Source organism: Solanum pennellii, chromosome 6 (genome assembly GCF_001406875.1).
Source record: "Solanum pennellii chromosome 6, SPENNV200".
Lineage (NCBI taxonomy): Eukaryota > Viridiplantae > Streptophyta > Magnoliopsida > Solanales > Solanaceae > Solanum > Solanum pennellii.
The window spans coordinates 52,970,809-52,995,880 of record NC_028642.1 but is presented as its reverse complement, the minus strand read 5'-3'; the positions used below and the strand labels follow the sequence as shown (position 1 = coordinate 52,995,880).

The 25,072-nt window shown below is 33.2% G+C and overlaps 4 protein-coding genes across 4 annotated transcripts; all 4 read left to right on the top strand.

Annotated features, from left to right (window-relative positions):
- The first annotated feature begins 1,291 nt into the window (after window positions 1-1,291).
- Window positions 1,292-2,855, top strand: LOC107021818 (mitogen-activated protein kinase kinase kinase 17-like). Its single transcript, XM_015222537.2, has one exon. The coding sequence runs from the start codon at window positions 1,442-1,444 to the stop codon at window positions 2,717-2,719; it is 1,278 nt and encodes a 425-aa protein (XP_015078023.1). The 5' UTR covers window positions 1,292-1,441; the 3' UTR covers window positions 2,720-2,855.
- Window positions 2,856-9,067: 6,212 nt separating this feature from the next.
- LOC107021298 (chaperone protein dnaJ 8, chloroplastic-like) lies at window positions 9,068-11,183 on the top strand. Its single transcript, XM_015221926.1, has 3 exons — window positions 9,068-9,711; window positions 9,954-10,022; window positions 10,754-11,183. Exons 1-3 carry the CDS (start codon window positions 9,478-9,480, stop codon window positions 10,937-10,939), a joined length of 489 nt encoding a protein of 162 aa, XP_015077412.1. The 5' UTR covers window positions 9,068-9,477; the 3' UTR covers window positions 10,940-11,183.
- Window positions 11,184-13,192: 2,009 nt separating this feature from the next.
- On the top strand, window positions 13,193-19,029 carry LOC107023164 (magnesium transporter MRS2-1). Its single transcript, XM_015223756.2, has 6 exons — window positions 13,193-13,514; window positions 14,380-14,984; window positions 17,558-17,686; window positions 17,773-18,114; window positions 18,193-18,240; window positions 18,421-19,029. The coding sequence occupies exons 2-6, from the start codon at window positions 14,397-14,399 to the stop codon at window positions 18,649-18,651; spliced, it is 1,338 nt and encodes a 445-aa protein (XP_015079242.1). The 5' UTR covers window positions 13,193-13,514; window positions 14,380-14,396; the 3' UTR covers window positions 18,652-19,029.
- A 237-nt stretch (window positions 19,030-19,266) lies between these two features.
- LOC107023165 (protein LOW PSII ACCUMULATION 3, chloroplastic) lies at window positions 19,267-24,720 on the top strand. The gene is made up of 12 exons (XM_015223757.2): window positions 19,267-19,656; window positions 20,734-20,764; window positions 20,939-21,031; window positions 21,123-21,185; window positions 21,484-21,595; window positions 22,471-22,556; window positions 22,862-22,920; window positions 23,044-23,146; window positions 23,238-23,298; window positions 23,942-24,024; window positions 24,107-24,187; window positions 24,352-24,720. The coding sequence occupies exons 1-12, from the start codon at window positions 19,340-19,342 to the stop codon at window positions 24,409-24,411; spliced, it is 1,149 nt and encodes a 382-aa protein (XP_015079243.1). The 5' UTR covers window positions 19,267-19,339; the 3' UTR covers window positions 24,412-24,720.
- Window positions 24,721-25,072: the final 352 nt, after the last annotated feature.

Here is a 25,072-nt window from a genome sequence, read left to right as displayed (position 1 = left end):
ATGATAATTAATATATATCATTCTAGAAATTAATTTCGACAAAAATTATTCCACTACTAAGTTTAATTTGAAAGTTTGACAAACTATCCCCTAAATTTTGATAAAAGAAGAAGAGATAGCCAAGTTTGGGCTCTTATTGGACTTTATTTTAGTTTCGATATTTATGGGCTTACAGTACTGTTGGGCTAATAAAAGCCCAATAACACCGTCATCCTTTTTGGTCGGTGTTGGGCTAATAAAAGCCCAATAACACCGTTATCCTTTTTGGTCGGTGATGGGATCTCTTCAGACAGCTAATATGTTGCGTTGGATCAAATATTTTATGTAAACAAATTGATATAAGATTGTAATTGTGGTGTTTTAATTACATGATTACATCTAATACATAACAAGACACAAATTACTGAAATTAAAATATTATCATGATAGTACATACATACTATTATTTAAAAGAAAAATCAAGTCGTGATGATTTGCCTTGTTATTAGAGGGAAGTATATAATATAGCAATATTTTTTTTTTGGAAATTCTATACAAAGAGCTATAAGGGTAAAAGATTAATTTTGTTGTTTATCGAATACTATAGATAAGTTTTTAGATATTCATGTCAGGTGTGTGTGAAAGATAGTTGAAAAGAAAAGTAACGTATTTATAATTTGTTCGACCCTCGTAATTAATAGCACGTGATCTTTTAATAAAATCGTACAAGTTTGTAACCTAAAACCATGCTAAAATATCTTTAGTTAAGTTGTTTTAACTAAACAATTTACATGATCAAATGTTGGTGTGATGTGAACGTAATGAATATAATGCAAACTTCGTGAATTTTTATTAGGTTTAATTGAGTAGTTCTTTTTATGTCCTAAAAATCAATCTAGATATGTCAACTCTTTAAGATCAAATATAGCTCTAAAACCTCATGTATGAAATGCATTTGATTAAGAAGTCTGAAATAAACATAATGCGATATTATAATTCGTAATAAATGTGAAATGAATTGAATAAAGTTACCTAAACAAAACTTTATTAACAAGTTGAATTAATATAGTTTTGTGCCTTAATTAAGTAATGTGAGAGACTTGAGTTTTCTAACCAAAAGGTACGTACACATGACAGTTATTCCAGTTAGCAACTTCTTTTTTTTTTTTTCTTCTTTCGTCTTTTTTTTTTCTTCAAAAAAAACACAAACTTTAGTCTTTTACATATATATATATATTTTAATAAAACTAAGCTAAAATTTAAAAAATAAATAAAAAAATCAGCCCTAACATATAGTATAACTTCTTTCTTTGCCCATTTTGTTGTGTAATACGTAACTTGATTGACAAATTATTATTTTTTGTGTTGTTGGTTTTAAGTAAGCCCTAATCTAATCTCTTGTTATTTTAAGTTTTCTTCATATTTTCTTGGTAATTGAAGTAGAATTTTGGTGGAGCAAGGAATGGGAAGTAAGAAAAAAATTGAAGTTGAAGTGGTAAAGAATGTAAATGAATTTGGTGATGGGGTTTCATGGTATAGAGGAGCAATGCTAGGGAAAGGAAGTTTTGGGTATGTTTATCTTGCTAATTTGAAGAACCCCAAGTCGAAAAATCGATACTTGCCATCAGTTATGGCTGTCAAATCGGCTGAAGTATCTGTTTCAGGTTCAATTCAGAAGGAAAGGGAAGTTTTAAGCAATATCAAGGGTTGTCCTTATGTAATTCGATGCTTTGGGGATGAAACTACGAATGGTAATAATGGTGTGATGGCCTACAATTTGTTGCTCGAGTATGGCTCTGGTGGAACCCTAGCTCAGAGGATCAACAAATTAGGGAATGGGAACAGAGGGTTGGCTGAATTTGAGGTGAGGTTCTATACGAGGTCTATGCTTAGAGGGTTGAATCATATTCATGCTATTGGTTATGTTCATTGCGATATGAAACCTGAGAACGTGTTGCTTGTGCCGAATTCTAGTAAAGGAAGTGTTGAATTTAGGGCAAAAATTGGTGATTTGGGATTGGCGAAGAGAGAAAATCAGAGTAAAAAGAGGAGATTAGAGCCTTATTGGAGAGGTACTCCGATGTACTTGTCGCCAGAAGCTGTAGCTGATAATGTGCAAGAGTCTCCTGCTGATATATGGGCTCTTGGTTGTATTGTACTTGAGATGTTAACGGGAAAACCTCCGTGGGATCGTAAGGATGCTGAGGATGTACTCAAGAAGATTGGGGAAGGACATGAATTGCCTACGATTCCAGGGGATTTGTCTAAGGTAGCGAAAGATTTCCTCAAGGGTTGTTTTGTGAGGAAGCCTACGTATAGATGGACTGCTGAAATGCTGTTAATTCATCCGTTCGTTGAGGGTTTAAGTGATGATGATGATGGAGTGGAAGAACGACAGGAGGTTGAAGATATAAATGAAGTTGATTCTATGCAATTGGTTACGGAGCCTGACGATGAAGTTTCCTTTTCTCAAGAAGATTGGAGCTGCATTTCTGAAGAGGAATCCGTTGGTTACTGGTCGGAAGATGATACAGAGATTACTGAGGATGAAATAGTCTCTTGTTTTGCTGAAGAAAGGATGAGCATTAGAAGCTCTAGCATTGATAGTGGTTTAAATAGTATGATGGATACATCAAAGCAAGTAGCTTCACGGAATCTATCAAATAATTCGTCGAAATGTCCATTAAAATTTACAGTTCCTGCTGGTGTCCTAGCACTAGGTGGTAGGAGGGAGATATGATTTATTTATACCTTATTGGCTACATTTTCTGTAGATTATATGCAACTCATATTGTCTGAAATTTAATGATAAGTTTTTAATTCCTTTATCCTTATGGCCACCATTTTGCTCAACATTTTAACTTTTCTGTTTGCAAGTCTTAAACACACTGTATTTTTGTTTGTTCCTCCTTGTTTCTTCTTAGTCTTACCCTTCCATTTCTGGATTTTTTTTGCATAATGAACGCGTGTATGTTACCTCAGCTTCATTCTATCAGACAATTATTATTCGGCAAACCAAGCACTTAACATTATCTGCAGGATGCGCTTGAATCTAAACATTAGATTATTAACTTGAAGCGTTTTTTTCTCTTTTGTTATATATTAACCGCTTACTTCTCATGCTTATTGTAGGAAGCTGGCTGGATAATAACGACTTTGATCACCATTGTCTCAAGGCATCGTGTTTCTAGAAGAAAATCTTGATAAATCTAGTGTTTTCAATTTTACCACTGTCGTCTATCTGTTTATCTTGAAATTCATCAACCACCTAATAGGTTTATGAAGATTTCCATAACCAGCTTTTGACAACATTTTTCTGATTGGAAGCCAAATGCTCACTGCAGTATGCTTATCTGAAATTTCATGAATTATATTCCAAATTATGTGCTTCATGATCTTTTACTAGCCCCTCTTTCTAGGACTAAGGACACTTATCCCGTCATTCTTTTATCACGATTTATGCATTGCCTATCCATTTGAGGTCAGTTATAAACATTTAGATTCAATTTAGGAAATGAAGAACGCATAGGTACAAAGAAGTAGGAAACTTTAGTTAGCCATCTATGTTCAATGATTAAGCAGCCTAATTTAGTGACTTGAGATTTCTCCATTTACATCATGTCATTTTTGCAGATGTTGCAGTAACAGTGAATCTTTTCATCTTTCATGAACATTGTAACCGATAATGTTATGTGTAGCACAAGTATACTGTTCTCTGGATGACACTCACATGTCAAGATCGTGATTTAATCATAATAGTTTTATCTTGGTGAAAGTGCAGAAGAATTCAGTAAGCTATCCCTGAAAAATTCTATTAGAAACAGAGAAATTCAAATGAAGTGAATGAGCAGGAAAACTATTTAAACCTTGTGCTGCTGCTGAGAAGAACTACAAGATCTTGCCAAGATTGACTCCTGATATTTTCCGGTATTTCAAGTTCTGTTAAGCTCACTTCTTCTCAGTTGCCTCTAAATTTGCAAATCAGTTAGTTTCCGCAAGACAAAATTACTTGTGCAACCCCTAATGTAGTAGTTATTTTCAAATTGTAGTTCTTATTTGTTACTTAGTGCTCATCTCGTCTGGATGTTGAAATGCAAGGGGAGTCCTTGTCCCTCCTGTTCTTCTTTAAGAAAAGGGAATAAATGGTCGTAATCTCCTTACTTCATGCTTTATAATTCATTTTACAGAAACTTAAATGATATCAAGACGAGGAATCATGAAGGAAAATCAGCTGAATCAAATTAAAGTTGCTGCTGAGGCGGAAGTGAATTGCAAGCCTGACTGCTGAATGACCGATTCCAATGTTGATTGTGCCTGTGATGATGAGGCGCCACGTACCAGAAGGTATTATGCATATTCATAATGAGAAGGAACTGCAGGTATTGCATCGATCTACTTCATATTCCGCAATGTAGCTACTTCCAGGCATGCATTTTCCTTTCTTCCTTGTTATGCCTTTTAGACAGGACTTTCAAGTCTCACAAAGTACTCACCATCTGTTTATTTACACTCTTAATTACTTCATGCCAGCTTGTATTCTTGTTACTTTTATGCACTTGGCTTGTTTCAACATAGATTAATCATGTGGAAGTCTTACCCACATAATGCACTACCAAGATTGAATTTTCTGGTGAAACAGAGTTGGCATAAAGGTGAATTCTATTCTCAGAGTTCAAACCCAAGAGGCCGAGACCTCTATAATTAAGGATGAAGGATAGGAGAAGTACTTATCACTGTATCACAATCTTTTAGTAGTTCTTTCGAGCCAAATCGCACGCACTTCTTTAATACTTACTTATCTTAGTCAAACTAGATAATTTTGCTGAAAACAATCTAGTAACTTTAAGAAGTAGGTCACATTTTCCCTCAACTCGAAGTAAGAATATTTTTTCACAGTTGCATTGTCAAAATTAAATCAGAGATAAAATGGTAGGCTCTACTATCAGAAAATTGGGTTAAAAGAAAAGCATCATATTCCCTTGAATTGTGTTGATATCATAATTATAGAATTAGGTTCCAATAATATATGGATTTTGCACTTTTTTATATGTCTCATCCAACTTCAAAAGTGCCTCTTAGTTAAGAACTCTCATTCAAAGGTCTCTGAAGAAGCAACGTCGAAAATATTCTCTTTTTCTTTTTATCCCTAGAAACAACTAGAATTAAGCACCGACAAGCAGCGACATAATCTTATCTTGCTATAATTTATTCTTTTTTAAAAATACAGTGTGAACTGTACTCGTTTCTTGAGTTAGATGTTTGAATGTCTCGTAAGTCAAAAAGTATGCATAAAATACCCAAATATATGGAACTTAAGCACGTCAAAATTGCATAACCATAACACTCGCCCATTAAAAACATTAACGTTACGTCCTTATAAATTAAAAAAATGGAATCGAGTTAAACTTACATGCTATTAAAGAAAAGTAGATTACACGTAATTGTCTATATATTATCTACTATATGTAATAAATAAAATGTTATAACATCAATACTTAATACCAAAAAAATATTAAGAGATGTAATGTCAGTTTGTATAAGCTAAGTCCAATTCTAGAACTTTAGGCTTTTAAGACAAGCAAGTCATTGTTTCCAATTCCATTCCTTGGGTCGGGGCATATAACTATTACGTCAAAAATGATCATTAGCGATAATTAAAAATTAATTATTGGTAAAATATATTTTAAGTGAGAATTAACACTTTTTGTATATGTCTTTAAATCTTTTAGCGACATTGATTCTAATGACACTTAGCTAATGTCGATAAGATTTAACACTCTTTATTAATATCAATATTTGTTATAGTAAACGTATCTAGTCAAATTTCACAAAGTAAATGTCGGGGCATATATGCTCTTACAAAAAGTGAAGGTGAAGAGACATGCAAATTACATGTATTCATTGATCCCTATATATATATATGGTGATCATCAAGAGAAATAAGTCACATCTTCATCTTTACACAGCCAGAATTCTCCATCCTTTTTCAACAAATGAAGAAATTTGGTTTTGGTCCTCTTTTTGTCATCATGATTTTGTTATATGCAACATTAGCCTTAACAAGTTATACTACATCTGCTTCTGAAATTTCTCATGATGCAACAACAAACAAAATTATCAATGGTACTGTACAAAAACAAAACTACATTTTGGGACTGCAAGAAGTAGTAGTAATTCATCGTCGAGCTCGTCCTAATAGTAGTTCTGCCCCATCCATCAATATGCACCCCTTCTTCATCTTCGCCTTCGTCATCTCTCTTCTGATCGCCTCTTAATTATCGTCACTCTTGTTAATTTTATGTGTATCCTTATCCTCGTCGTAAATAAAAATCCTGGCTCTGCTAGCGACTTGTTTTATTTGATCGTAAGCTGTTAAGTCTATACATGTGTGTGATTGAAATGTTTTGTCCTAATATAACATGTTTCTATGATATTTGACTAATCAATTGTTTGTTTTTGTAATCCTTTTTCTAAACTTCTTAGCTTCACACATTGTAAGAAAAGAGTGCCATGTTGATTTTTATTGGTCTTATCACAATGACTTGACTTCTCAGTTTCATTTTATTTTTGCATTTTTTTGTGAAATTAGGTCTTAGGCCTAACTCACACCCCAAAAGCTAGCTCAAAGGGAGGAGGATTGCCCAAGCCTTATAAGGAGTCCACCCATCTCATTAATCACCGATGTGAGACTTTTGTCATTCTTTAACACCCCACCTCACGCCCAGTGCTTAGCATCTGGTGCGTGGGCAATTTTGATTTTGGGGACCCCAACATCGGGTGAGAGGGGACCCCAACATCGGGTGAGACGGGCCCTGCTCTGATACCATGTGAAATTAGGTCTTAGGCCTAACTCACACCCCAAAAGCTAGCTCAAAGGGAGGAGGATTGCCCAAGCCTTATAAGGAGTCCACCCATCTCATTAATCACCGATGTGAGACTTTTGTCATTCTTTAACATTTTTTATATTTATTATGGGCATAGTTACTTTTTAGTTGTTATGTATGTTAACAGTATTAGTTTCAAAGTAATTGTCAATTCAGACAATTCACAGAGAATTAATTTTTTTTCAAGTTTGCCCTAATTATTCTAGAATTAAGAGGCACATGTATAAATAATAATCAAAGAATTAATAAGGTTTGACATAATTCTTATCATGACAACTTAAAAGGAACAGATTGATATGTTTGTCACTAATTATATTTTGTTTATATGTTCATCTGGAAAAACTATTGCGTATATATATTGTTATCATAGTAATAATTACATGATAGTTTCCAAATAATATATGAACAATTTTCTTTGGAAGGATGATAGCTTATAGTACATAATATGTTAGAAAAATATTAAAGGAGCTAATAATTACATGGTAATTTCTCAGTGTTCCTTCTATGATTTCTTGATTATGCTAATATTTACTTGTTTAAATAAGAATAAATTCTTAAAAAATTATTGATATTTTTGTGATTACATAAAATTTATTCATTCTAAATTAAATACAAGCCCCAATTAAAGTTACAAAATATAATCATACGAAAATTTCATGTAGGCAAGTCATAATTTCATTCAAAAAATTTGAGACTGATTGAATATTTAAACTTACATCTTGTTCGTGAAAATTCGATTCTTCACCTTATAACCCCTCTTAATTTTTATATTTGCCCTTTAAAAAAAAAGGAAAAAAAGCTCTTTGGATATTTTTGCACGAAGGAAAGCACTCATAAGAAGGGAATAACTAATAGACAAACTTCTATCCACCAACATGTATGAAGCTAAATTGACTTATAAGAGTAGATATTTTCTCTGTACCCAAAAAAATTAGATATTTTTGCATAATATCTTTATATCAGTAATAATTTATCGAAAATAATTTTTCTGTTTTTACAAGATACAAACATGACTTTGTACATTGTCTTTTTGAAATTTTATTAATGAAATTACACTGAACATATTGTAATCCAATTAATGAGAACTTTAGATATAAAGTTTCTCCGTTATGTTCCTTTAAATTATGAGTCTTAATTTAATTGGCCAAAATTTTAATAATATAAAAAGACTTTATATTTTTTTATTATAAACAAAATGCATATAATATTCAAACTATTCATTGAATCTCAAGATTTTAAATATAATATCATCTCATTTCTGTTGGAGACTTTAATTTTTTAAGAATAAAAAGAGAATATTGACTTAAGAACTTATTAAAAATAAAAAATTTGATTCCTTTTAAAAAATATATATATATATATATGGAAGTCACCATTTTGAAATTATACCAAAATGGGATGACCATAATATATTTATTCCGATATTGTTTTTCATGTTGCGTCTTTTAAAAGTCAATTTCACTAATTTTTAAAGATTAATTAAATTATATTAATTCGATATTTTAAACAAAAAAATTAGATACTTTAAAACTATATAAAAAGTACTATAAATTGTAATTTTTTGCTTATTAATATCATAAAAAAATATATTTTAAAATGTTAATCAATTTTCTTTAATTTAACTCTAAAAAGAAATTAGGGTAAACAAATCGAAGTAAAAAGTATTATAATAAAACAAAATAAGCGTATAATGCTTCCACGTCACACCTAACCAATCGACAAAGGTCGGATAAGATCGTGAAGAGCCGTTCAAATTATGTATTATTTTAGTTAACTATAACTATTTAAAGTTTAAACACATAATAAAAAAGTTTAAATTAAATCATTTTAGACTTTGATATATATATATTAACCGAAATATTTATACATAGTAGGTAAATAAGTTAATTACTTACAATGTATTGTCTTTTTTAATTATGAATTTTGCTTATGCCTTAAATCTACTCTCCATATTTAGAAAGTTATAATCCTAATAAATTTAGAAAAGGAAAAAAATATAATATTTTCTTATAGAAATGGAATAACTTTTCTCTATATATTAGAGTGGTAATTAGGAAATCGTATAAACAATTTTACACATCTATTTCCTCTTACGACTTAAAAAAAATCTCTCTACTTCTCAAATTATTTACGTTAACAATTCCTTCTCTATATTTTTCTTTACGTACAATTATATATTAGTTAACTATACCATCAAATATTTATTAGCCTCGATAAGTCATAAAATTTCAGATATATTTTAATTATTTTTCTTAAAATTTTTGCTGACACGTCATCCTCTTCATCAACCACTACCATTCTACCATATTTTTTTTTTCTCTTATCCCTTTTTCTTCTCTTTTACATACACTTATTTAAACCGACTCTGCTTAACGCTAACAAACATCTTCCTGTTCTATTTTCTTCCCCTGTTTTTCCATCTTTTTGACCTTTATATCAACAATTATTATTCTTCTTAATAAATATATTAGTCTCATTCATATTTGGTTTGCCGTATTTGATCCGGTCTCGTTGAATACTTCAATTAATTCATAATCTATTTAAACATCCGAATCTCTCAGTTAAAAATTCATCTGCGTAATTTGAAAGACGAAATCTTTTTTTAAAAAAATCAATGGCGACGGCTATGGGAATGATGAGGAATGTTGGGGGTTATAGTTCTGTCTCTGCTTCATGGATTCGTTTGAACAATCGCGCAAACAAAAAGACGAAGAGGAGTGAGAATGTTAAATTTGGGGTTACTTGTGTTTATTCACCTTCTCTGAGTGATCCGTACAAGACCTTGAGGATTCAACCTGATGCTTCTGAATCTGAAGTTAGAAAGGCTTTTAGACAGCTTGCTCTTCAGGTATATTTTCTCTCTCCCTTCCGTTATAAAATAATTGTGCTGGTTCGAGAGAGCAGATATCTCGTGAAATTGTAGGGAGGAGGAAGGGGAAACAGGGGATTATAATAAAATTTAATTTTTACCAAATAAAATAGAAGTTTAAGTAATGAATCAATTGAGTTGTTAAGATTTTTCGTAAAAAATTATTATTGTTGAGGCTCGACATTGTAAATTAACAAAATTGTTGTTTAATTGAATTTCAGTACCACCCGGATGTATGCAGAGGAAGTAATTGCGGTATACAATTTCACCAAATCAATGATGCATACGATGTAAGTTTATTTATTACTGATATCGACATTTTTTTGGGTTTACTAATTTATTTATTTCGTGTTTTATAGCAGTAGTTTATAAAATTGTGGATGATATGTTGAGTTTAGCTTTGATTTTAATTTTAAATAAAAGAAGTTGTATGAATTAAGCAGAGAATATAGGAACCAAATTGAGGAAGATAATGGTTGGATTCTTGATTGTGAGATTTGTATTTTTTTTAATATTCTTCCTAATCTATCCTTATAATAATTAATGAATTAATTAATAGTAATAAGGAAAAGTGGGTTTTCATTTGCTCCACTAGATGAGCTTCAGGGATTATAAAACTTTATTCGATAAACAAATACTTTAAGTAGGTATCAATCAATTCATATTTGGATTATTTAATCTTGTAGGGAACCTGTGAACTTTTTTTAGGCCAAAAGTCCTTTTCACTTTTGTTTGTATAAGTTAAGAGGTGCCAATTACGTTATCTAATAATATGTCACTATCCCATTTTCAATTATTATTACGTACTAGAACTTGTTTGTAGGTCCCTTATTTCAATTATTTTTGAATCATGTTTTGTAATATGTTATCTGGACATGTCAAACGTTTTAGAGTTAGGTTTAAAATTCATTTTTCTAATTTATCTGATTACGTACCTCATTTTTTAATGTTTGCACCCAATATCCAATTTTGGACAATTTTTAGCTCATGGATTAGTTCTAATGTGTGATTTTTGATGCAGACTGTGATGAGTAACTTGAGAGGTGAAACAAAGAATGCAGAAATGGAGATTTACGAAGAATATGACGATGACGATGAAGCCATGAGAGGAGTGAATGATCCAGATTATGATATGTGGGAAGAATGGATGGGATGGGAAGGAGCAGGCATTCGGGATTATTCGTCTCACATCAATCCTTATATATAATTTTTAAAAATAAACGTGGTATCTGGATTAGCTCACGTGCCCGTTTTATGTATTATCTGGATCATAATGTTTCTGTCAAATACCCTAAAACCCATCCATCATCTTCAAACTCAAAGATGGTTTGAGGTTTCTGTATATACTCAAAGGAGGGAGTTGTATATTTTGTACGTAGATGGAATCGTTCCACCTCTGTATTTATCAATTCTAATCATGCAATGATATCAATGGAAAATATTATTATATAGTTCAGATTCCTAAAATAATTATGAAGATTATAGCTAATGACAACTTTTAATTGCTCAAATGTTTCTACATCTAATTGGATATAGGTTGATGTTTTGTTATTATTATTATTCTTTAAGGCTTGAAAACATAAAGGAGTTAGAATCTCAATGGATAGTAATAATAAATATATTATTTTAATTATGATAAAAGAATAGGTCAATGTGCATTGAATATAATGAATTGAAATTCAACATATTCAATTTGTAATTAAGTTGACATTGATATTTGAATGACTTGATGGATTTAGGGCCCGTTTGGATGGGCTTAATAAAAGCAGCTTCAAAAAAGTACTTTTGAAAGTGCTGAAACTTATTTTTAAAATAAGCAGTTATGTGTTTGGATAAAGTGCTGAAGTTGCTATGCCAAACGTGAAAAGGGAGAAATGGAAGAAAGAGATGTTAGGGTTATGTGGGTAATTTGGATATTGTATAAAAATATTAAGGGCAAAAAGATAAAAATATGGTCAACTTAAAACAGCTTATAAGCTAAAAAAAAAAAAAACACCCCTACCCCAGCTTTTAACTTTTGGCTTAAAATAAGTTTTTTTTAACTTAAAATAAGTTATTTTGAGTCTTGCCAAACAGCTGAATAAGTCAAAAATCAGCTTTTAAGTCAGTTTGACCAGCTTTTAAGCTGAGCCAAACAGGCTCTTAGTCAATTTTAGACAAATAAAGTCAAACTGAATCAACAAATGAGCTCAACAACTTGTACAAAACATATTTCGTTGAATTAGGACGATTAATGGTCTAATATCATGTCAAATTTGAATAAATTAGACAAATTTTACTTTTGAATTAAACTAGACACACTTATGTAGGTTGGTCTATCTATAATACATATACTACAATATATGAAAAACAATAATTTTGTTTTGTCCAATTTCCGGATATTAATTTATAATTTGCGATAAAAAAAATTATAAATTTTGAATTTGTTAAATATACGTTAATTGGCGTTGTAGTACGTAGGAGTCCATTTACTACTCCTACCTTTGGTTCAAACATTAAATTGTAATCACGTTAATTTATTACTGAAAAGAATAAATATAAAAATAATTTACTAAATTTTTAAATGATAATTATCTTAATTTAATTAAATTTAATAAACACGATAATTAAAATGAATCGATAGTAGCGAATTAATTCTTATCTATCTGAAGTCTCTTTCTAAGTTGAAGCAGAGCCGGTGGGGCTGATGAGTGATGACTGATGCTGGGATGTACATTGATGAGGACCTCTTTCAATTTAACTTTATTTATTGCAAATGAAGACTATATTATAGGTGTCACTTTCAACCTAAAAAAATTACACATTAAATTGCATCGAACAATTATTGATGGGTTTAATTGGCAACACACATTGACAAACATCATTTATGACCTTTGGGACTGGGATGCGTGAATCATTTCGTTTTAGTTGTCTACGTATATCTAAATGAGAGAAGAGAAAAAAAAAGAAAATAATATCACAATAATAGTGATATTTAGAATTTTTACTAAAGTTAGCATTTGTAAATCAAGTTGCAACGTCTAGTATTACTAAGCTATCTCTCTTTTTTATTAAGATGATTTGAAATTAGTATATATATAAAAATATTAAAAATTTATTTTTTATATACATCATATAATTTTTTATCGAAGAAATTCAAGTAAACTCTATAACAAAACAAACAAATTCTCTCGTTACAAAATGGCAAACAAGTTTCGGGAGATGGTGGTAATTTGTACTCCATCAGTACTGTTGCTTTAGTTAAAAAAAGTTAATTTAAAAAATATTTCCATACATAGTAAAGTATTTAAATTACGTGCAATATATAAAAATACCATCATAATTTTGAAAAAAAATATGATACGTATGAATTTATAATGGATATGTCAATTTCATGTTAATTAAGCAGCACGAATCCAGCCTAAATAAATAAATCAATAAAAATTTGTGAGAGTTTAGATGTAAAAGGAATAATATTCAGCCACATATAAATAAATAAAAAACAGAAGATAGTAGAGAAGTAAAGATAGTACTTACAATTTTACTTTTTACGTAAATTAGTATTACTGTATTCCTTAGGGCTGAGAAGAAATCTGTTCACTGAGCTTTGGTCGAGTGCCTGACTTCTACGTTTTTCCGGTCGGCGATTTTCCGGCGTCGCACGTGGCGGCGGAGCTACAGTGGTAGCTCTGACGGAAACCCTAATATTGTATAATCGGGTCGAAAATTGGACTGATTATTTAGGCCGCAATATCAAATGAGAGCCGGGTTAATTGGATGACCAGCGCTCTCCCGATCTACAGGTGAAGCTTGATGATTTACAATAAGCTTCAATTCAATTGCTCAATCTTGATTTTTTTCATGTTAGTTAGTTTCAAAGAAAATGTTTTTCTGTGGAGAATACTTTCTGTTTAGTTTAAATGTTTATTTAGGAAATCAATTTCTGGTGTTGGATTGGGTATTAAAGTAGCTGACATGTAGTAATTGTACCGGTGTAGGACATGGTATGAGAAATATGTTTTCTTGATAACTCTGTGTTTTGATTAAAACAAGTAAGATTGAGTAAGAATTGGAACTTGGACGTTTGTAGATTGAGTAAAAATGATATCTTCTTAAGTAAAGAAGTTATTAGAATGCACTTTCCCATAGAGTCCCAACTCCTAGGGAACATTTTCCTTAGTACCTAACACATTCTTGATGTCATTTAACATACCTTTCATAGGATCCAAACAACTTATTTTCACATACACTGATTTCGAATGCCGTTAAATCCAAAAACTAATCTAGCAAAGAGGTATTGTGTTGTGCCAAGATTTAACTTATTAGAGAGTGGGCTGGACACATAGGCAAAATCAAAATGAAATTTGATACTTTCAGGGAAGCTTCTGAAGCTGAACGTAGAGCAACTGTGTTTTTAAATACATTTGATGATGTGTATAGAGTTAGTATTGAGGTCTAATTGGCAACTTCAGCCATTGAAGCTTCATGTAAGTAATTCTGGCATAATGGACCAACTTGTCTAACTTCATGGCCTAACAAACTCGATTAAACTTAAAGACGGAGTCAGTTGAGAATTATTGCTGTGGATGGAGGTTTCTTTCACAGTTATTAGATTGGGATTTCCAGTTCTTTCTTCTTGAAGCTCATTAACTTCTTCATTTGTTCCAGATTCTAAAACTTCATTGATGGCTGAAATAAAAGAACGCTTGCTTCCACCAAAACCTGCATCAGCAGCAAATCTTAGAGAAGTATCTTATAGGCCGCCTACCTCTGGTCGTCAACCTTTTCAAGGTATAGATGTTTTGGGCCTCAAGAAGCGAGGTCAAGGTCTTCGATCATGGATTCGGGTTGATACATCTGGCAATTCCCAGGTCATTGAGGTTGACAAGTTCACTATGATGCGTCGTTGCGATCTTCCAGCTCGTGATCTACGTCTATTAGATCCATTGTTTGTTTACCCATCAACAATCCTTGGCAGAGAGAAGGCGATTGTTGTAAATCTTGAGCAGATTCGATGTATCATTACAGCTGATGAGGTTCTCCTATTAAATTCTCTCGATAGCTATGTCCTGCAGTATGTAGTGGAGCTGCAGCGGCGGTTGCAAGCTGCAGGAGCAGGTGAGGTTTGGCAGTCAGAAGGTGAGTTGAGCAGAAGAAGAGGAGGCAGGAATATTGAGAATATGTTTGGGAATCCATCACCGGATTATTTGCCATTTGAATTCCGTGCTCTTGAAGTTGCACTGGAGGCAGCTTGTACTTTTCTTGATTCTCAGGTATGTAGCACAAAACACCATCTTGGGGACTTTGTTTTCATCTACTTATGTTATATAGTACAAGTTTTGCAATAAAAATCTGGTAAGAACTTATGCCTGAGTAGCCTCAATTTGTTGATATTAATATGCCTTAATGCAATACTGTGCTAAGACAAAGTGCGCTGATGGCATGAGTTGCTTTGGCAGGGAAAAGTCATAACGATCATTCTTCCAATCTTCCAAGGAAATAGCTTGAGCTTCTTTTTATTTTTATAACCTAGAAATCCCTGAGGGCCAGTGATGGTGCATGGTTGAAGCTCGATGGATAGTGGGGCTGCTTCTGTACCCTTCCCCACTTAAATATCAGGCAAACCCACAGCAGGATTAGGACCCATGACTTGCACCTAACTGACGCGTCTCAAGCCGTAATCTTACCATTAGACCAAAGCCTGAGTCCAGGAAATAGCTGAGTTGAGCGGTAACTCAGCTATTGCTTTTTCATTATTTTTTCTTCTCAAAAAAAATAGCTGAGTTACCACTCAACATACTTAATAACCTATATTCTTGCCTTCCACACACATTATCTCCAGCTGATTCGAAGCTTAAATATCATTTTAAATGTTGGAAGTATCTGAACGGACTAATATCTGAACTTGGTTATAAAAGAGTTGCAGAGTGGTTATGCGGCTCAATTTCGTTTGGTTCTATAAAAAAATTGATATTCCATTTAAAGCGTGCCTCTCTGATGTTTGATGTTCCTGGGGAAATGGAGATGATGGTAAGTTGACCTCCACAGAGCACTGAGCTCAAACCAAAAATCCTTCTTTTTATCACAAGGAGAAGAAAGAACATAATGGTTAACTAGTCATCAATAGGAGGTCATAAAACAAAACTAGTTAATAGAGAAAGCTCTGTAGCTTGGATGCCTAATAGAAGTTGGGAATCAATATATTCCCTTGGTCTAGTCTGAAACTCTAAATTGGTATATAAATATGTGACAAAAGCTAGTAACCACTTCACAGATACTTGTATGCGCATTAGAGCATCATTTTTAGATTTGTGGAAGAGCTAAATTTTAGAAGCTAAATATACATTTGAAGTTATTATATCTTGTTTTGTTTCGTGTGTTTTCATATGATTGTCATAATTTCATTTTAAAAAAATTATAGTTTGTTTTAGTTGCTCATTTTGGGACAAAAGAGGTGCTGAAAATGGGCAGTAGAAGATGAGATATAAATTGGTGAATTAACAAGTCTGAAAAGGTAGTTGGCGGTCTTGAAGTTTGTGTTGTTGAATGTGGCCCACTTTTCATTGTTTCAACTTTCATATATGACAGCGGCATTGGGTACTGACATCCCTTCCTAATAGTCCAAAATCACATCATTCATAAAATAGGATGGGAGGAGTTATTGGTAAAGAGGCATATTGGCAGGTCAGGATCCAGACAAAAATTGATTCGTCATTACTGACAATCTATTGACTGAACATTATAAAAAGAAAAAAGAAAGACTAGCTGTTGCTCAATTATTCAGAACATCTTCAGAAAATAACATCCTTGTATGAAAGCAGCATCATAAACTTCTGTTTTTCTTGATTTTGCACTCATGGAGAAGATAGTTCTATTTCATGACTATTGATGTTGGTATTATGATCTCTCTTGTTACAGCTGCTTATCTCGACCTGCAACTTGTGTTAGTTTTATTTTGAATTTTTTGTGGTTTGAGTTTTTCCAATACTTCCTCTGGAGTATCAAGTCATACTGTAATTTCAGAAAGCCATTCATTAATGAAATTTGACAGAAAGGTTCACCGTGAAAAATGATCCAAAACAGTGTCAGTCCAAAGAGGAGCAGTGTGAGATATTCTCAATTATGGCTCATTGATCTCTTTGGTCGTATTTGCATGTGTGGGAGGACTGAGGAGAACTTCGCCGTCGTACTGCACAGAGATTGATAAAAAGAACCGGACAAAGAGATTTTTTGTTGTTTGACCTTAACCTTGAAAACTGCCATGACTATCCATGTGATGGCATGCAAGATGCAAGGATCCTTACTTGACATAGTTAACTTCTAGATAGTTATTATGATTGAATTTGTATCGATCGCCTAAAAATACTAGTTGACACTAAGGTTCCAAGCGATAATAGGAACAAGTTGTGGATTTCATAGTTTGCACATGTAAATGTTGCAACAAAGAGCTTGATCTTAGCTCAAAGAGAAAGGAGCTTACAAGCAATAGTGGACTTAGCACTGATTTTAGAACGTATGTCTCAGTTTCTTGAATACTCTCAACAAAATGCAAAATCCATATTGCAAGAACACTGTACTAACTTGAGCACCAACAGAACTACTGAAATGACTTGCCGTGAACCAAGTATGGTGTTATAATTTAATATAGGGGCCTTTAACTTATATGGTCATGACCTGGAACAAGTTGAATAAACAATTGTAATAAGTATTCTACAATAGGATATTTTTTTTTGAGAAAGTTCTACATTAGGATATTCACAAGGTAGATAATTTTCTGGATAGTTCTGTATTATTTGGTTCCTGTCAACCCAAATATTTTTATTCTGTTTTCTTTCTGAATGATCAGGCAGCAGAACTAGAGATTGAAGCATACCCATTGTTGGATGAACTTACATCTAAAATTAGTACCTTGAATTTGGAACGAGTTCGTAGATTGAAAAGCAGGCTTGTTGCTTTGACTCGTAGAGTTCAGAAGGTATCCAAGTTATTTATTGTTTTTTGGAATTTCCTAGCACAAGTTACTGATTATATTGTCTTAACTTCTCACCATCTGTTATCTAGGTTAGAGATGAGATAGAGCAGCTTATGGATGATGATGGAGACATGGCTGAGATGTATCTCACGGAGAAGAAAAGGCGGATGGAATTGTCTTGCTATGGAGATCAATCATTGCTTGGCTACAGGTCAACGGATGGTGCATTGTCTTTGTCTGCTCCAGTTTCCCCTGTTTCTTCACCCCCTGAGAGCAGGAGGCTTGAAAAAAGCTTGAGCATAGCAAGAAGCAGGCATGAAAGCATGAGAAGTTCAGAAAGTGGCACTGAAACTCAGAGTATAGAAGAACTGGAGATGCTCTTGGAGGCTTATTTTGTTGTCATCGACAGCACCCTCAACAAGTTGACATCGGTATCTACTACAGTCTTACTGTGCATCCTTTCATCTTGTATTCCTTTTCTTAATCAAGCTTATTTTTTTCTGATACAGTTGAAGGAGTATATTGATGATACCGAGGATTTCATCAACATTCAACTGGTATGCATCATACATTCAAGTTGGTTTCAAATTGATTTTACTTTGCATTAAAACCTTGACTTGTTGAAACACACAGTTACTAATAGTTTGATTGTTTTGTTTTCATGTATCATGGAGAATTCTTGTTACAGTAACTGTGTACACGTCATATAAGCTTGATTGACGATATTTTATTTGCAGGATAATGTACGGAATCAGCTTATTCAATTTGAGTTGCTACTTACAACTGCAACCTTTGTGGTTGCCATCTTTGGGGTTGTGGCAGGAATTTTTGGGATGAATTTTGAAATACCCATGTTTAATGAACCAAATGCATTCAAATGGGTCTTAATAATTACAGGTGTAACTGGAGCAGTGATATTCTTTGCATTTTTATGGTTCTTCAAATATAGAAGATTGATGCCACTGTAGATTCTCGACAGCATAGCGAATTGAGAATACACTCAGTGCAAGTAAAGAGGACGGCCTGCTGGTGATATTTAAAGCCATTTGACAGTGGATCCTATTAATGAAATAAATACACGAGCCTACGAGAAATAAGTGTATCTGTCGATGTTATGTACCAGAAAAGGTGATGGATCTACTGAATTATGTGGTATCTAATACGACTGGCCTTGTAGCCCTTCAAAGTTTGTAGTACATTACTCATTATACTAGCATTGTATTCTTGGAGTTCAAAAGAATTAAAAAGCCAAAAACTACGAAAGTTGACTTTTACCTGCATTCGAACTGTTTCAGTGTCAAGTTGAACATGAAGAGGATAGCAAAATACACAATTGAGTTGTTTAATTTTCTCAACAGAATGATGTGCATCGGTTAGCACGCCTTCTCTGTTAGTATATTTTGCTTCCTATCAAAGATTTTTTTTTTATATTCAAAATTTGAACTCGATTAAAAATTAGTGAGTAACATGGATAAGTAAATTTGAATGAAAGTAAGATTATGGACAAATAAAATTGAACGGAAGTGAGAGAGAATGAAGATTTTTTTCGAGTAGAACAAAAATATTTGTAATAAAAGACCTTATCACCAAATCCAATGTTGGTTATATTTCCCTCCACTATCCACCACAACACCAGCTAACCAACCAACCATTGCCATGGCTATGGCCGTCACCACGGCCTTACAGTTACAGTCACTCCCTTCTTCCTTCCCTCTTCTTCGCTCTCCCTTTATCTCTTTTTCCTTTTCCCTTTCCCCCATTTGCCCACTCTTCCACTCTCCCAAAACCTCTGTAAAATCATCAGTACTTCCCTTGAAGGGAATTCAGTGCATCAAGAATGAAGTGGGAGCTGACCCAAAAAAAGGTGTCAGTGTTTACAAGCCTAAATCATACCAAGTCCTTGTTTCTGATGCCGCAGATTCTCTCTTTTATGCCCTTAATGACGGAAAGACCAGACTCGAAATTGACTTCCCGTAATTCTCCATCTCATTCTTCACTACTACGCTTGTGTGGGTGTTCTCAAGATTCCTGTTTGACTGTTTTAGTTTGCCTGATAATACTTGTGCTATAGCTGTTTCATGAATTTCTGCTAGTTACTTTCAACAACTTCTCATAATTGTGTATTGGAATGAAATTGGATTCAGGTGTAGCAAAAGTAGTTGCTTTCAAGAATTACTCTGTGTATTTTCTGCTGCAAGGTTTCCTTATTTGTGCTTCTTTATTTATTACTATGTAGCAACTAGGAAAGTTGAAATTATTCCAACTCTAAATCACCCAAATGGAACAAAGTTGAAATCTTTTGCATCAAAACACTGTCAAGGCAGTGGGTGATCAAGTGGTGGGCTGGACTTGAATATACTTTTTATATGTAAAAAAGGGTCCAAATTAGCACCTTCCTCCCACCAGGGGAATTTCCCAGCATAAGGACATAATGTCTACAAGTATAATTTGTGGGTTACATTTTTGTACATATGAATAGGTGACCTAGATGAGTATGGTTCTTCTTATAGAAAATGACCAAAAGTAAAGGAAGTTGCGTGTTTATATTTTGTTTTCATTAAAGCTGAAATTTATGCTAAAAGTGATGAACACTTGTCATAATCTAATCTAAAGTCTCATTTTTAAATCAGTTACAGATCATAGCGCCATCATATTTTAGATTGACGACTTAGGGTGTTAAGCTATATTTAATTTTCTCTGAAAATATTCAGCTGAATGTATCCTCTATTGGAAAATTTGTAATGTCCTTCTGTATTTGAACAGATCCATACTGTATTCTGGAATATGTTCGTATGAGGTCATGTAAAATGAGTTCCTTCTCCCAAAGATTAAGTCAGGTCGTGTTCCATATCAGAACACTTCAAGGTTTTTCTGGTTGTTGTCAGCTGTGTATTAGCTTTTGATGTTGAATTGTCAATACATTCGTGAAGTTTGATAGGAATATAACCTTTTTGATTACATGCTTATTATGTCAATAATAAGTTTGTCATAGCTTCTTTCCTGACAATGTTTCCTGTTTGTTTCAACGCTCCATTGGTTTACATCTTCAGGCCCTTGCCCACCAGCATTTCTTCTTATAAGGTATCATTTTAACTTGTCATAAATTTTGATATTTTAAGTACCTTGCTGATGACATCATATTGTTGTCGGTAGTCATTCTATTTTTCTGGATAACTATCATCTCTCATATTTTGCATATTTCTAATTATGTGACCTTGCAATGAGCTCATCTCTCAAATTCCTGAAAATGTGTAGGGGTCTTCGGATGAGTTCAGTGATGCCAATATCCAACTTGTACTAGCTGTTGTTAAGAAGCTTCAGGAAAAGATGGAAACTAGAGCTTGTGTGGTGAGAAGAAACTTTGTCATTCTGTCTTTGTACAAGCTATGATTCACTGAAATGCACAGAAGCAAATCTGACAGGATCCCTCAATTTGTAGGTGTTTCCCGACAAACCAGAAAAGCGTAGGGCCAGCGATCTTTTCAAAGCAGCTCTTGACTCGGTACTGTTAACTCATTGTAGATTTCAATTTTCATTTCTGATGCTGTGAACCATAACATTTTGTTCTAGTAGGGAATGCCTTCTGTGTAAGTCGGGTGCTCTCGTTAGTTGGTTTGTCTTATCAAACCTCTCCTTGAATTATAGATGAATGATTAACTTTGAAAAAACATTTAGATGTTCATGATATAGTTCGATTCATCTTCTTCTTCTTCTTTTTTCATTTTGGAGTTGCGTTCTTCCTGTCATTTCCTTATTCTCGCAAAAATCTCATTGAAATTATCATGCTTTGATTCGTTCAGATAGATGACATTACCATTGGATCCTTGGATGATATTCCTGGGGGCGCTGTGACCTCATTCTTCAGATCTGTGAGGAATACACTGGATTTTGATTTTGAGGATGAGAATGAAGGTCAATTTCTAAATCTAACTGTTCTTATGTTTCCAACTCCTTCATCAATTAGCCACTGTTGCACAATAACCCAGTTCTCTTAAGCTGTGACAGTTAATAGATCCATTTTGGTTTCCACATAAGCTTCCTTTCTTGTTCTTTTCCAGGAGATGAGAGGGAAGAGTGATGCAATCCTGTTATGTCCTTCAAAGATAAAAGGATAGGGAACATTCTTAGAATCTTGTCAAGTGTTTTAAGGATTTACAGTCATTAAGTTAGAAAGTCTACAAATGCTAGGTTCCTGTATTGCATTTGACTTCAAAAAAACTCAAGAACATCAACAGATTAACATGAGTACATGCGTCTTGCGTTGATGCTACCCAAACCTTTCTCAAAATCAGCCAGACCTTTTCTCCTTTATCATTTGCAGTATTTCCGAACCAGTTTATTTTAGGCAGTGAAATTATTCATGTAGGAAATCTTCTTTGGATAAAGTTATGCAGGTATTATATAGGAAGAAAACAAAAATCTTAACCAAAAATTATATATGCTATGCTAAGTTTTATATGGAGATTAAGTCTCTTTAATATATCAACCAAACAATGTAATTAATTATGCAGAATTTTATACATGGATAGATTACTCCTTGAGACAGCAACGAAACGGGCCTATAGGATTAAAGTGAATCTAGCTATTTTTTTTATATTCATTGTAACTTTTTTGAAGCTTTTATGGTTCCTTTCTCTTGTTTTATTAACACCTAGACCATTTACATGGGTATAGTTATCAAAGCTCAAAGGAATTGCTTGGTTCCGGGTTATTGCAATGGTCATCAATTTTTTACCTATGCTATGTGTACTATACCTATAAAGCTTCATGCATCTTTATTGTTTCAGGTCGTTGGAAGTCTGACCAGCCTCCTACACTTTATATATTTATCAACTGCAGCACTCGTGACCTTTCGTACATTGAGAAGTATGTGGTAAGATCTGTTGGTATTAGAAAGTCATGTTATCTAATTTTCACTTCCAAATTTGCAAGAAATTGTCTCCAATAAAAATCAAACATACTAGTGTACCAAATTGTGATCATCTTTATTCCAAATGTGTCATTTGTTCTGGGACATGTTTCCTTTGCTCTTCTGCTTACTCTACCTTATAATTGCTTTGTCAATCCTTTTAGTATTCATTTTGTTTGTTTATTTTACTGCACTTTTAAAAAAATGTTTCTTCTCTGTATTTATTCAATTGTTATGATATTGACATCCATTGCATTGACGATTTGCAGGGAAAATTTGCTACGTCAACCCCAAGCCTCCTTTTCAATCTCGAACTTGACACCTTGCGGTAATAAATAGTGATCACCGTCTTTGATGGATATTTTTCTAATTAATATTCTTTTAATTAGTATATGTTATGGTTAATTCCTCGATGATATTTGATTAACAATAAATTTATTCAAAATTGCAGTGCTGACCTGGGAATTATAGGTTTTCCACCAAGGGAATTGCATTATCAGTTTCTTTCTCAATTCACCCCCGTCTTTTATATTCGAACAAGAGAGTACTCAAAGGTGACAAGTTTGTGATCTTGGTTTCATCTATATTATATCGACCTTGTAATTCTGTAATGCATAATTTCGTTTTTTCTTTTTCTCATGGAAGACAGTTGCAGTGGAACCTTATATTGTGAACTACAATGGAGCTCTCTTCCGTCAGTATCCTGGTAAGTTTTCATTCTTGTGGTTATACGCTTATTTAGGGGCTCTGTTATTACTGTTTCATTATTTCACTATATTTACCGACTTCCTCTTCTTGTTTCTCAATTGAATTTCCTTTTTTCTGATATCAAAATATGAGTGCAGATTATTTCTTGTTGTTCACTCCAGTAGAACAATAGTGGAACAGAAATTTGAGGATAGAGTATACTAGTTGTTTAAATAATTGAATACATGTGACTTGTAAATATTTCTGACCCTTCCAAGGTTATATGCCAAGTCTATATTAAGAGTGTAAAAAAGATCTGATCCTAGGAACTATCGTCATAAAATGAGGTGAGAGAAGAGAATGTAGATTAGGACGATCTACTGTCAAATAAATTCTTTGCTTGTTATAGTTATTTGTGGAACTCCACAATATTAAGAATAACTTCACTTTTAAGAAAATTCAAATCCTCTAAATGAAACTGAAGTATTTGAAACTAGATATTTATAACATCACTTAAGAGTAATCGATGTAACATCTTTTTGTTTCATTAGAAGATTCTATGTCGTTTCTGATATTCAGGCTTCAGCACAGGTACTTTTGTAAGATTGCGTATGCACCAATATGGAATACCGACAACCTTTAGCTTTGTTTTAATCTTGCAGGGCCTTGGCAGGTGATGCTGAAACAGACAGATGGTTCTTTTGTTTGTGTGGCAGAAAGCGCAACTCGCTTCACTCTTAACGAAGTAACTATACCTCTGATTCACGCAACTTGTTTTTCTTAATAACTTTTATGGTAAATAAGTTGCTAAAAACATGTTATGGCAGACCAAGGAAGAACTATTGAGAGTCCTCGGATTGCAAGAAGAGAAAGGAAGCTCACTTGAATTTCTCAGAAGAGGATACAAGGTCTCTTCATAGTAATTTTGAACTTACTTAGTTTTTGTGCTTATTTGTGTTTGTTTCTTTCATCGAACTAATCTCTTCCGCATTGCTAATATCCTACGAAGATTAGTAAAATACACAATAGATTTGAGAATATGTTTGACTGATGCTTAAATGTCTTGCTGCAGACTGCGACCTGGTGGGAGGAAGATATTGATTTAGAAGCATCCTCTGCATGGCGTAGTTGAACAGAAGAAGAGGATGGCATGTGGGGTGCAGATTTATAACACACTCAGGTGGTAGAGGAACAAGCTACTAAATTACCAAATTTGTTGATCCAGCATTCCCTTTGGAACAGTGCTCTTTGTATTTATTCTACTTTTTAGTAACTTGTACTTCAACTAGAAAGAAGGTTTGTCTTAAAGAAGTCCCTAGAAAGAATTTGTGTAACACTTTAAATTCTCTTTTAGCTCTCTCATTGTTCAACTCTTTGTCTCTTTCACAAGTGTGAAGGTTTTCCAGGGCAAAAAGAGCCTTCATCCTCTTTGTTTCTTTAATTGTGCAGCTCATTTGCACTTCTATCCCTATTTTGTGTAGCTAACCTTTTATTCATCAAAATAAACATTTTTTGTTTTTGTAAGGCATAATTATATTTCCGTATCATAATTTATGTTCAGACATGATTTCCGTTTCTAAAAAATATATACCCCACTGGATATAAGTTCGATTATTAAAAGGACAAAAATTAAAAGGGCAACTTTCACATATAGCAAACAAAAAATTCATATTTGTATGTTATAGCAAAGTTTGCATAATTGCGCTCCATAGCAAACATAAAACTGTATAATTCGCTATACATATACAATTGTATAATTCGCTGGCCTAAATTGTATAATTCGCTGGCCTATT

Excerpts from the sequence above, each read along its gene's own strand:
- LOC107021818 (XM_015222537.2), top strand. The coding sequence starts at position 1,442 with ATGGGAAGTAAGAAAAAAATTGAAGTTGAAGTGGTAAAGAATGTAAAT.
- LOC107021298 (XM_015221926.1), top strand. The coding sequence starts at position 9,478 with ATGGCGACGGCTATGGGAATGATGAGGAATGTTGGGGGTTATAGTTCT. Across the intron at positions 9,712-9,953 it reads TTAGACAGCTTGCTCTTCAG|TACCACCCGGATGTATGCAG; the intron begins GTATATTTTCTC and ends ATTGAATTTCAG. Across the intron at positions 10,023-10,753 it reads AAATCAATGATGCATACGAT|ACTGTGATGAGTAACTTGAG; the intron begins GTAAGTTTATTT and ends TTTTTGATGCAG.
- LOC107023164 (XM_015223756.2), top strand. The coding sequence starts at position 14,397 with ATGGCTGAAATAAAAGAACGCTTGCTTCCACCAAAACCTGCATCAGCA. Across the intron at positions 14,985-17,557 it reads GTACTTTTCTTGATTCTCAG|GCAGCAGAACTAGAGATTGA; the intron begins GTATGTAGCACA and ends CTGAATGATCAG. Across the intron at positions 17,687-17,772 it reads TGACTCGTAGAGTTCAGAAG|GTTAGAGATGAGATAGAGCA; the intron begins GTATCCAAGTTA and ends TCTGTTATCTAG.
- LOC107023165 (XM_015223757.2), top strand. The coding sequence starts at position 19,340 with ATGGCTATGGCCGTCACCACGGCCTTACAGTTACAGTCACTCCCTTCT. Across the intron at positions 19,657-20,733 it reads AGACTCGAAATTGACTTCCC|GCCCTTGCCCACCAGCATTT; the intron begins GTAATTCTCCAT and ends TTACATCTTCAG. Across the intron at positions 24,188-24,351 it reads TTCTCAGAAGAGGATACAAG|ACTGCGACCTGGTGGGAGGA; the intron begins GTCTCTTCATAG and ends GTCTTGCTGCAG.